This window comes from Ambystoma mexicanum, chromosome 14 (genome assembly GCF_040938575.1).
Source record: "Ambystoma mexicanum isolate Mex_15411 chromosome 14, UKY_AmexF1_1, whole genome shotgun sequence".
Classification (NCBI taxonomy): Eukaryota; Metazoa; Chordata; class Amphibia; order Caudata; family Ambystomatidae; genus Ambystoma; species Ambystoma mexicanum.
The window spans coordinates 9,829,930-9,843,215 of NC_090940.1; the positions used below are offsets into that span (position 1 = coordinate 9,829,930).

General features: G+C 44.9%; 1 protein-coding gene across 1 annotated transcript in view; it reads left to right on the forward strand.

Moving 5' to 3' along the window:
- Nucleotides 1-5,837: 5,837 nt before the first annotated feature.
- EMC7 (ER membrane protein complex subunit 7) overlaps nt 5,838-13,286 on the forward strand; it is an 85,186-nt gene continuing 77,737 nt past the window's right edge. Inside the window, exon 1 of the mRNA XM_069638403.1 lies at nt 5,838-6,170. Coding sequence (XP_069494504.1) covers nt 5,944-6,170 — 227 coding nt within the window. The 5' untranslated portion in view covers nt 5,838-5,943. The remainder of the gene's footprint in view (nt 6,171-13,286) is intronic.

The following is a 13,286-nucleotide window of genomic DNA, read 5'->3' on the forward strand; positions in this document are numbered from 1 at the left end:
GCATAGAAGCACAGGCATAATGTACATGCCATATGCATACCAATACTGAGCCTGTGATTTTACACAAGGCTTGTCACCGGGCATAGAAGCACAGGCACAGGCATAATATACATGCCATATGCATACCAATACTGAGGCTGTAATTTTACACAAGGCTTGTCACCAGGTATAGAAGCACAGGCATAATGTACATGCCATATGCATAATAATACTGAGGCTGTTACTTTACACAAGGCTTGTCACCAGGCATAGCGGCACAGGCATAGTACATGCCATATGCATAATAATACTGAGGCTGTTACTTTACACAAGGCTTGTCACCAGGCATAGAAGCACAGACACTGCCACTGGCATCTGCCTCTTGCATGCATCCTGCACTCAGGTGGGTGTTTTTTTCTCTTGAATGCCCCCATGGTTATAAGTAAGATCTAATCCTGCTGGCAAACTTTCACTACATCCCTCTCCACGTAATTATAGCACTCATGAAAAATCAAAAAATGTGAATTAAATGGCAAAGGGCTAAATCGTCCATTTAAAGGGAAGAAGAGCGTAGACTATTTGGGAATGATGAATTGTGACCTTGTTGGACTCCAAGAATCCTATTTATTAGCAAAAGATTTTGAAAAGACTTGTATGGATTGGATGTAGGAGACGGTCGGGCAGAAGGTCCAGAGGATAAGAATGGACTACTGACTCTGACAGCTTAAAACTTAACATGGAAACTGTCCTCCTTCAAACAAGACATCCTATGGAGATGGGTAATTTCCACACAGACTTCTTCAACTTGTCCATATTTATGCCCCAATAGGGGGTCACTCTAAAATGTTGGTCTGCCCTTTTTTAGGTCCTCCTTTCTCTTAAACAACTGCCAAATCATTATTGCGGGAGATTTCAACCTATGCATGGTTCTTATTCTAGACTGCCCTTCTAGAAGGGGCTTAAAACCATTGGTAGCCCACAGAGAAATGCATACTGGATTGAAGAAAATAAACCTAGTTGACCCTTGGACAATCCTCTACCTGACAACATTGAAAGGTGATCAGAATGATCTTGCCAATTATGGACCTATAGCACTTTTGGACTCTCTCTCTCAAAAACCTGTGCCACAATTTTAGCTGCTATCCTAGAAGGTTGGTGTGAGGACCACGCCATCCGGTCCCCTGCACAGATAGGTTTTAGAAAATCGGTATCGACAATTGATCAAACGTTTAGATTGCCATTGCTGATATATACATGTTAACTTGAGGAGGGTTTCTTTATCTGCAGCATTTATAGATTACAGACAAAGGACACAGCTCTGTTCCCAACTAGCGAACCTAGTAGTTCCATCATGCCTAGTAGATGCAATACACTTACTATATAATGACAATGTTGGTGGGGTCCAGCGGGAGCCTGGACCCAGACCCTTTAGTATCACAAAGTGGGTCATATAGGGCTGTGTGCTGGCTCCTCTATTGTTTCTATTGCATATTAATGATATTGAAGATTGTCTAAATACGTTGGAAGCAGATGCACTGGCATGGGGGGGGGTGGGGCAGAAAGTGGTGTTCTTTGCTGACAATGCAGTGCTTATATCCAAAACCCCTAGTGGAATACAGCATCAACTAAAAGTCAGGAGAGTTTAAAATCAATGTCTCTAAATCTAAGATCATTGTGTTCGTCCCCAATTATCAAACTAGCTGCAGACAAATGTTAATCTCTATTGGTGAGATTGTATTAGATGAGGTGTCTGTTTAAGATTACCTGGGCATTTGACTATGCAAGAAAGCAACATGGAAGGAGCTGATAGAGAAGTGCTTAAGAACTTTGCCAAGGAAGGGGATGGTTGTCGCTAATTTCTCCAAATGCTCTGGTGGCTAAACATTGCGTGTGCGGTTGAAGTATATAAAATGCTAGCTGTTTCGGCAGCCACTTTTGGAGCAGAATTGTGAGGACACGCCAATATATATATAATTATTAATGTGGATGGAAGCAGTGGGTTGAGCGTATAGAGCAGAGACCATCCCTCTAAAATGGGTTCAGAACTGAAATGTTAAAAATCCATCTGTGAATCCTAAACAATATATGCTGGTCATTTCTGAAAGTGCTGACAAGATAAAGTGCTAAGTGCCTACTACATGTAAAAAAAAATACCACAGTATCTAAAAAGATGTAGTTTCAACGACACACTGTATCCAGTTCATACAAGAACTAATAGTCGTCTTCGTCAGGTCGCACCATTAAATTGCATATAACATTAGAAAAGACATGAATATATGCAATTTCTAATAAAACAGCTGAGGCCCATATTTGCCCCAATCTGGTACTTCCGACTTGATTGTAGCTCACTGTGTCTGAAAGCACATGAACTGAAATAATAATAAAGAGAGAAAAAAAGGAGGAAAAAGAAGAAAGAAAAAATATATTTGTAGGTTAAAATCATCATAAAGCTGACTGAGCCTCCAAATACTACACACCAAATAAGAATTGAATATTCTGAACTATCAATAGCAAGCAAAACATATGCTCACCTTAATTAGTCCATAAGGGACGCAGAGAACAATAATTTTCATCACGCAGCCCATGAAAAGAACAGATGACAATAATATTACATCGGGGGAGACAGAAAATATATGTGTGGGATTTCATTAATTGTCCCAACTTCTAAGCATGTTGCATAGAAAAATAAAGGTCCAAAATAGTGCTTTGAGCTACACATCTGTAATTGTACTAACCTGCATGCACAACATGCTGAAGAAAAGCATGTATGTCGATAGACCATTGGACTGAATTCATGTCCCCGCGTTCAAAAGACTTTTTTTTTTCCAGAGGTACTTTGGCCAGGATGCTGATATTTGCATTCACAAACCAGACACGCAAATGAGTTGCAGCTAGCGGTCGCGTCCTTTATACAACTAAGAAGCTGCACGTTCATATAGCAGACTTGCCCTGAATACGGCTGTTTTGAAATACGGTAAGCCTTGGCACCTTCATTGTTGGATACTGAGACCTTATATAATCCTCTTAGAATCGGAAGGACTTGCAGTTTATACAAGACACTGCCGCGTTATTTTCCTTAGCAAGCCGCTTTTCTATTTTTTGAGCGGCAATGTTCCGTCATATACATGTTTTCACAACACACGATCAATGTGCTTTCTTGTTTAGTGCTAAAATGACGTTTGCGGGATATTTATAATTGTTTATCCTAACCATTTAGACACTGAATTTTATATTAAGACAGCAACCTTCCTTATTGCTGCCAACGCTTCAACATTGGTATATTTGTTCCGGTCTGAAGATGTTGCTTAATGTTGCAGGGATTAGCTAACATCGCCTATTGAGACGTTTCCTTTGTGTGGTTTATAGGCTTTTCCTGAACGGGCTTCTGTGAACTTGAACAGCAATAGAGATGTCCGTTATTACAGCGAGATGCTAATCATTATGAAAAAGTCTTTTGAACGCGGGACATGAATTCAGTCCAATGGTCTATCGACATACATGCTTTTCTTCAGCATGTTGTGCAGGTTAGTACAATTACAGATGTGTAGCTCAATGCACTATTTTGGACCTTTATTTTTCTATGCAACATGCTTAGAAGTTGGGACAATTAATGAAATCCCACACATATATTTTCTGTCTCCCCCGATGTAATATTATTGTCATCTGTTCTTTTCATGGGCTGCGTGATGAAAATTATTGTTCTCTGCGTCCCTTATGGACTAATTAAGGTGAGCATATGTTTTGCTTGCTATTGATAGTTCAGAATATTGAATTCTTATTTGGTGTGTAGTATTTGGGGGCTCAGTCAGCTTAATGATGATTTTAACCTACAAATATATTTTTTCTTTCTTCTTTTTCCTCCTTTTTTTCTCTCTTTATTATTATTTCAGTTCATGTGCTTTCAGACACAGTGAGCTACAATCAAGTCGGAAGTACCAGATTGGGGCAAATATGGGCCTCAGCTGTTTTATTAGAAATTGCATATATTCATGTCTTTTCTAATGTTAGATGCAATTTAATGGTGCGACCTGACGAAGACGACTATTAGTTCTTGTTTGAACTGGATACAGTGTGTTATTGAAACTACATCCTTTTAGATACTTTGGTATTTTTTACATGTAGTAGGCACTTAGCACTTTATCTTGTCAGCACTTTCAGAAATGACCAGCATATATTGTTTAGGATTCACAGATGGATTTTTAACATATCTGTCAGTATATGTTAGGTTATTTTTATCTTCAGATTTGTGCTTTGATAACTTTAGATAACTTATCCATAGTGATGTATACTTAGATGTATTTTATGATGTTATGGTGTGAACATATTAAATGTTTTTTATGCTATTATGTTGGTTTCGATAAATATTAATATATGATGTTTATAATTTGTTCATCTGACTGAGTCTTCTCCTTCTCCACACTTTCAATCAATTGTGATTTACATATTTTGTACCTACCTTCCTGTTCCTCTTCATACATTGCTCCCCTGGTCCACGGTGTTTGGGATACCCATCTTTTGCAATTTTGTATGATAACCTGCCTTTAACCATAACCCCGCCCCTTTACAGTATTTAGGTAGGGGGGTATGAGATTACCCTTTATCGTTCACTAAAATTTTCAAAATAATTTGTAATCTATGTCTAGTAATGATAAGTCTAAAGTTTTATGGTCACATGAGGTATTTCTTCGATCTTGGCAGAACGATAATGGTGGCCTTTTCCATTGAGATTTGAAGGTTTCACTGCAATTGTTGACCAGAGGAAGGAGTTTTGGGGCTAGAAGTGTTCTAAATTCTTTGCAAAAGTAGTATGGACCAGATGTGTGTTCCTTTATAGCTTTTTTGACAGGGCTCTTAAGAGGTGTTGAAGCCAGCAGTATTTTATTTCTCATAGGGCCCCGAATGTACAGGAGCAAAGTGCGGAGCAGACCTGCATTCATAGTTGGGGAGGTGACCTAGGGAAGGATTTGATTGACTGTCATGAGCACCCATAAGTCTGTGTGGCAGTGATGTTGGTCTCTGCCTAGGGCGCAAGAACACCCATTGATGTGTGAGAAGTCACCAATAAAGGTGGGTGTTCCGGCATGAGAACCAGAAAGGTGATTGCAGGGTTGTTGGACACAATATCAGGTGTTCCACGTAGAATTGAATATCATGATAGTAGCATCATCTGTTGCAACTTACCGCACAAGTTACTTGCAGACCTCAGTGATGTGCCACAGCTGGGGGTCATGCATCTTAATTAGCTATGTTACATTGTGGTCTTTTGTTTCGCTTATTGCCTTCCCAGGAGTACAGGCCTGCTGAATCAAGGTGCCAGGAGCCTATATCCTGGGTGCTTTATTTGGAAAGTGGAATTCACTAGAATGTACAGACCTTACACACTATTAGAAAGACACACACAGTCTTTTTAAATTCAATTTGTAGCTTTTTTTTAACGAAATCTGACTAAGTTTCACTCCCAGTTGCAGCAAAGTGGCATGTAAGCCACCGGCCACTCTTGCTCGGGGTAAATGACTTTATGCAGTGACCTCAGGCACACATTAGCACCTTTAGGCAGAAAAGGAAAGACTGGGCAAGTCAGAATATTGTAAAGCACCATTTGTATCCACTATTGCCAGTCCTTGCATTGGAAAGTTATGGGCTCTTTTGGTCCCATCATAATTTGAGAATAATGCGAGCCCTCCAGTTCTCTATGAGCTGTGTACTGGCTCCCCTAGCCGCCATCTTAGAGTCAGGCCTGGCGCGACACCCGTAAAGTCAGCCTGCCTGGTTAGAAGATGGCCGACGCTCTCGCGCAATCCCTGCGCGTGCGCACTCGGACATTTCCTGTGCCGCGAGTGACAGCTACGTGCGTGCGTGCGTGACGTGTGTGCGCGTCGACGTCACGCGGGGGCGGCTGTTTACCGACTCGCTGCTGCCGGTGCGTGACCCGCCGAGCTGCCCGGTACCCCGCATACCCCCAGCATGACCCCCCTGATGCTCCGCGCGGGCGCCGCCCCGGCCTCCCTCCTGCTGCTCGCCCTGCTAGGCGCCGCCCGGGCCTTCGAGCCCGACTTCTCCAGCCTGTCCCCCGGGGGCAGCGAGCGCTTCCGCATCGAGGGCCGGGCCGTGGTGCCCGGAGTGCGGCCTCAGGACTGGATCGGCTCCGCCCGGGTGCTGGTGGAGGGCGAGGAGTACGTGGGCTTCATCAGGTGAGAGCTGCTCAGCCAGGGGCCCCGCTCCAGGGCCCTAGGAGGGGGTGTGTGCGCGCTCCAGGGCCCTAGGAATGGGGGGTGTGTTCCAGGGCTCTAGGAATGGGGGGTGTGTTCCAGGGCCCTAGGAATGGGGGGGCCGCTCCAGGGCCCTAGGAATGGGGGGGGGTGTGTTCCAGGGCCCTAGGAATGGGGGGGCCCGCTCCAGGGCCCTAGGGGTGGGGGGGCGGGGGTGCTACAGGGCCCTAGGAGGGGGTGGGGGGGGTATGTGTTCCAGGGCCCTAGGGGTGGGGTGGTGCTCCAGGGCCCTAGGAGTGGCGGGGCCCCTCATTAGCATAAATGAGATCACAGAATGTGTCTTGAATCGGGAAGTTGCTCTGGAGCACCTTGCCATGAGTGAGGCAGGAGAAACACTGTGGCCCCCAGTGTGTGAAGTGTCACTGTGCACCCCTGCGGCCCTATCAGGAGTGGCATCACTCAGTGCTGGCTGACTACCTTGTAGAGACTTGCAGATGAGGCATAGTGAGAGAAAAGGATTTGCCCGGGAGCACACACTTTGGTTAAGTGGGGAGCCGGGATTTCAGACCAGTCTGCAATTCAGGCACTTGGACACATCTCTTCCCAGATGACCTTGATGGGAATATTGCTTGCGAAAAGTCTTGCATTGAAAACACTATCTCACTGTGAAAGACATTGCATTTTCCTAGTGATTTTTATTGTGCACATATTTGGCCATATTCTCCACTAGATATGTGCTTTTATTTCAGAAGCTACATGTGACTATTACTATGACTGCCAAGCGAAATAAACTCCTGACAAGTGGGTTCCAATGGTAGCGTGGCAGGGGTTTGGCCTGGTGCTGTCTGGGCAGGTTGCGTATATGACAGGTTGTCTTGTTTACCTGGTAGTCCTTGTGGAAATGAGTAAATCATTTCGTAGGTCTTTAAACACACATCAACAGGGCACAAGTCCTTAAAAAGTTGAGTGCTCAACAATGTTTGCATAGGAGCGAGTGCACAGTTGCAGAGCACACAGTTACTCCCATTCTCCTTGAACAAAGGGAGCAGGAGTGTAATTTTGCCCCTGTGGAGATTCTACAAAGTATTGGAATACGATGACCAAAAATGGGGGTGGGGTAGTCCAGATTGATTGCTCTGCTTTAAATGGCTAGGTGTTGCAGTAGTATATCGTTGGTGATGTTTTAACATGCATTTTATGAAACTAACAAGTGCCGATCACTTCAAATGAGAAGGGTGCATAATCAATGTACCTCCTGAGCCGCCATTCAAGGGGGACAGCAGGTCAAAACTGTTTGGCGGGGTGCAAGAATTGAAGGGGAAAGCAGGAGATCTTAGCAGAATGTTAGAATGTGGCGCTGACCAGGTTAGATGACTTTTGCTGAGATGTTAACACCCCCTCTATCTTAGGGTTCAGTTTTAGCCAATGCCGGGCCATCCAGTGACTCACTACTTCCAGAAACCTGCTGACTTTTGGGAGAGATTCCTCGGATTTACCAAATCTTAAATAGATCTGGGTACTGTAGCCATAAGATTGAAAGCCAACCTCCTGTTTCTTCAGAATTACTATCAGTGGTTGCATGCACATGCAGGGTTTGACAATGAAATCTGGGAGCTATTGTGGAGAGCTGGGGGCTGTTTAGCTCCTGCTCCTAACATAGTAGAGTCTGGTTAGCTTGAAGCCAACAGCTACCAGCAGCTCCTTTTGGCTCCTAAACATGTAAATATGACTAACTTTGAATATTTGAGAATGTTAATAAAAAAGAATTGGACACCTCCAATACATGTTTAAACACAATGGTTCATACAAAATAGGCAAAGTTAAAGAATCATCTCTGGTAGTTTGCAGTAGCTCCTTTCTACTGGGTAACACCCGGGAGCTGGTTTTAGCTCCTGCTCATTGAATTTCACTTTCCAACCCTGAGATATTAAACAAGAGTAGCGACAGGGCTGAGGCTTGCGAAACGCCACAATTCTGAGGTAACATATCTGACAGGAATTCTCCAACCTTTACTTCTTGACACCGTTTAGCAAGAAAATAGTTAAACCAGTTAAGAGCCTGTGCTAAATATCTGCCCATCCCCGTTGCTGACAGTTGTGAAAGTGGAATGATCCACAGTGTCAAACACAGCTTAAAGATCACCATCACCACACTAGAGTTCGCCAACATCGGCTTTCCTCAGACGCTCGTCCCAACTGCTATTAGTGCTGTCTCGGTGCCACGTCTGGCACATAAGAGTATCCAGTAGTGGAAACTGCTTCTAATGGCCTTCAAAACTGCACAATCGCCACTTTTTCCAGTATCATTACTTGCCAAGAAAGACACGCCACTGGGCGAGAATTCTTCCAGTCATTAAGGCCAAGTGATCGTTTTTTTAGCGGCTTATGGTTGAGCATTTTAGCTCAGCCCTGCGTCAATCAGAGATTAACAAATGTAGTCGAACTGTGCGATTCTGACATTTCTAGCCTATTGGGCTTCAACAGCACAGTGATAAGAGCCTCTGTCATCGGGGGGGATCTTGAGGGGGGGGTGAGTACACCTACCTGCAACGCCTCCTCATAAGTGCTGAGCAGAAGAGGGCACAGGATCGAACTTGGTTCCTTATACAGTTCAATCCCGAGCCCATACGGGCCGGGGGCCTTACCAGAGGAGAGGGATTTAATAGAATCAGAAATCTCATCCAATGTTAAGGGCTAATATTAAGCTCCTGTGATGCTTCCTCAGCGAGGCTAGGGAGCGGGATGGAGTCAAGATAGCTCTGCAGTGGTACACTGGTCTGAGTTGGAGTAGAGTGCGCTTTAGAATTTATAGAATTCCGTGTTCACTTCTTCAGGAGAATTAAGGACATCGCCCGATGCACCCAGGATCCCAGAGATGTGTTGCGTGCCGAGTCCCCACGGGCCGCACGAGCAAGGTGGTGACCCTGGCCTATCTGTCTCACCGTATCTCCTAGCTTGAACAGGGTGGTAGAGTAGGCGGATCTCCTGTTCCGCCAGTTCCTGATTTTTTTTTTTTTTTTTTTTTTTTTTTTTTTTTTTATTGTTTTCAAAATACAACTCAGAGAGCATGAGCCTCTCCCAACTTCCCCTTACCCTCCCACCTCCCCGCCCGGAAGATTTCCAAATGTCTCTGTTGCACGTGTGATTGCCTATGATGAGAATATGCCCGAAATTCTTATATTGTGCGGGCACCATTGCTCCATATAGTCTGATTGTAGGTAGTTCAGGATCTCTCCCCTTTGTTAACAATTCTTTTGTTCCTTGTATTGTGTGTGTGTGTGTGAGCTTTTCCACGGTTAGTTGTGCCTATACTTTCTGGAGCCAAGTATAGATCAGTGGGGGTTCTTGTTTTTTCCAGTTTTGGGCTGTTGACGCCCAGGCTGCTATGAGAAGCCCCATGAAGCCTCTCCATTGTGGTTTCCTGAGTTTCCTTGCTGCCTGGTCTTTTATTCCTCATAGCCATACTTTCTCGTCTAGTTGATTGGCCTCAGGGAATATCTTGATAATTTCCTTCTTTATTTCCGACCAGAAAGCCTTGATTTCCCCCCCCCCCCCCCCCGCAGTCCCACCAGATGTGTCTCAACGTGCCCACCTCTGAGCAGCCTCTCCAGCATGTGTTCGGAGTTTGGGGGCACATGGCGGTACATGGCGTGTAGCCTGTCCGGTGTAAGGTGCCATTGGGTCACCACTTTTAGCCACATTTCCCTTTTTTGGACTGATCGGGTCATTTTTGGAATGGTGCTCCATAGATCTTCCCACTGCTTTTTGTGGATTTCCTCCCCCAATGTCTTCGTCCACTTGACCATTTATGCCCATTTGAGTTCTTCCTCCTGGGAGTTGATGTAATAGTACAGCGAGGAGAGCAGTTTCCTTGATCCGGGGTTGGTTATTAGGAATTTCTCAAATGGTTTGAGTTCTCGTGTGGCTGCTGCTTGGATGTCCGGGGTTGCCATTCAGTGCCGTAGCTGTTCATATTTATATCTGTCTGCGTCTGTTAAGCTCAATAATGATTTACAATCTTTGAACGGTCTTATTTCTTCATTTTGGTACATTTCGTCTATTTTTGTTAATCCTGCCGCCTCCCATTTCTCATAGGCGCCCTGCTCCATTCCCGGTGGGAACTGGGGGTTCCGGCATATGGGCGTGAAAGGGCCCTCCACTGTAGTCATGATGCCTCTCCTTGTTTGTTCGTCCCATGGCTCTTGGGTGGTTTTAATGATCTCGCTAATTCGGAGATTGGGGTGTCTATGTTGTTTGGCTATCCAAAGGGAACCCTCTAAGGGGGAATCTAGCCACCGCCCGGTCCTGTGACACCCATACTGTTTGTTGATTATCCCCCAGCCATTCTCTCAGAATCCAGAGTTGTGCTGCCTGATAATATTTGCGAAAGTGTGGCAGGGACATTCCCCCTTTCTTTGTTGGAGCAGTAAGGGTCACTCTGGCTATCCTTGGTTTTTTTTTAATAAAGAATTAATTAGGCACTTTGATCGGGAGAGCCTGGAAGTAATAGAGCATTTTAGGAAGGACATTCATCTTTACTGCTTGTATTCTACCCCAGCATGACACCATCAGGGGGTTCCCATGCTCTAGGTCCCTCTTAACCCGTTCTAATAGGGGGGGGGGGTAGTTCCCATTGTAAAGTGCTTCTATCTTGTGTGTCAGGGTAATCCCCAGGTATTTAATCCCCTTTTCAGCTATAGCCAAGTCTAGTGTTGCTGCTATTCTTTCCATTTCCGGCCTGTCCCCGGTTAAGAGTAACAGTTCTGATTTCTTCTTGTTTATTTTGAGGCCCGAAAGTGCCCCAAAGGTTTCGAGTTCTCTAATAGCGTGGGGGTAAGGCCGTCCAAGGGTTCGTTAGGGCTAGGAGCATATCATCTGGTATGCAATTACCTTATGATGTATACCTCCCATTTCTATCCCCGTTATGTCGCCGGATTCCCTTATTCTAGTCAGGAGAGGTTCCAGGAAGATGGCGTATAAGAGGGGGGGACAAGGGGCATCCTTGTTTGGTACCCCGTGTTATATCTATTTCGTCAGTGACCATCCCGTTTATAGCTATTCTAATTGTGGGGGAGGTGTAGTTAGCTTTCACCATTTTTATAAACTGGTCCCCAAATCCCATATGTTTTAAGGCTTTGAACAATATTGACCACTCCACCCTATCGAAAGCATTTTCGGCGTCCAGTGAGAGCAGGACTGCCGGTGTGTGGGTAATCCCAGTTTTCTCCACTAGATGTATTATTCTTCTCAGGTTATCGTGTGTCGTCCTCCCTGGGATAAATCCTGATTGGTCTGGAGTTATTAGGGACGGAAGGAGTGGGGATAGTCTGTTTACTAGGATTTTGGTGTATATTTTGGCGTCTAGATTGATTAGCGCAATGGGACGATATGAGGAGGGGAGGGAGGGGTCTTTTCCTGATTTGTGGAACACCAGGACCTTTGCTTCATTCATAGTGTGTGTCACATTGCCGGTTTCTTTGAAGGAGTTTAGGAGTCTAGTCAAGACCAGGATAAGTATATCTGCATATTTTTTGTAAAAGGGTGCAGTAAATCCATCCGGGCCTGGTGCCTTGTCGTTTGGGAGTGCCGTTATTGCCTTTTTTACTTCCTCTTCCGTGATCGGGTTCTCTAGTGCCTCTCTGTCAGCCTCTAGGATTGTCGTAATGGGGAGGGATTGCAGATATGTGTCTTGTTCGGTTTCATTTGGGTGCTCTGTGGTATATAATGTTCGGTAGAATTCGCTAAAGACTTTGCCTATGTTCTGGGTTTGTGTATGAAGTTCCCCCTGCGAGTCCCGAATGTTCATTATGTTCGTATTCTTTTGTTTTTCTCGCAGCTCTGCCTTATTGGCTTTTATGTATAGCCGTTGTTTAAGGAATTGGAGGGATCTCTCTGCAACTTTAGAGCGGAGCATTTCTAATTGTCCCTGTGTGTGTTTTAAGGCTTTCTTTAGGGCTCTAGAAGGGTGGGATATCAGTTATTTTTGTGTGTCTGATATTTTTTTTCCGAGTTCTTTTTCCCAGCGATGTCTCTGAATTTCTTTAGTGACTTTTAGTGCTATGAAGTGGCCGCGGGTTACCGCTTTGAATGCCTCCCAGATTGTGCTTATTGGGACCTCACTTGTGTCATTCTGTAAGAAGTATTCTGTTATCTTGTCCCTGACCCGTTTCCCCAAAACAGGGTCTTGGAGAATATCTAGAGGGAGCCGCCAGCGCCACAGGCCTCCCCCCTTTTCTGGGGTTTTTATTTCTAGCCAGAGCGGAGCGTGATCTGAAAGAGAAATCGATCCCTTTTCTATGTCCTGGATGTTCCCCATGAGGCCCACCGATACCCAGAAATAATCAATCCTTGACATTGTGTTGTATATGTGCGAATAGTACGTGTAGCCTCGCTGTTGGCTCTTCAGTTGTGTCCATACATCAGAGTGCCAATTGTTCCATCTTCTTTTTGAGAAGGGCATTAATGATCGCGAGCCTCCCTTCCTTATCCGTTAGCCTGTCTGTGAGGACTACATGCACTCCTTCTTTTATAGCAATCAGGACTCCTGCTTTTTTGTCTTTGGCATTAGATTGCCCCCATATACGATATCCCCTGAGATGTATTTTCTCTTTGTCCTGGGCTTTAATGTGTGTTTCTTGTAGTAGGAGAATGCTTGCCTTTTCTCTCTTCAGCAGGGACTCAACTTTTTTCCTCTTTAACGGGGAGTTCAGGCCTCTTATATTGTATGTTAGGATTCTAAGTCTCCCCATTGAGAATTACGGTGTGGGTCATTTCCTGTTTTTCGGTGCATTGAGATCTTATTGCTTCTTCCGGTGCGTTTCTCCCCCCCCAAAACAAACTTTGAAACAATTATCTTCCCGAGGAGGGCCCGGGTACCTAGGGTTGCTAGGGCGTTGGGCCTATCGCTCCCGGCCCTCAATGTGCTCGGTATTAACTTTGCGGGGGATCCTATACCCCGCATTTCCTCAGATCTTCCTGAGTTACAGTTCCAAGGGCTCCTCACCGGGCCGCCTGCCTGTGCTTGTCGTGGACATTTTGATTTGACAACCTAATTACCCATTTTGCTTCTTCTTTTGCTGTATCTCTTCCCATCCCCTCT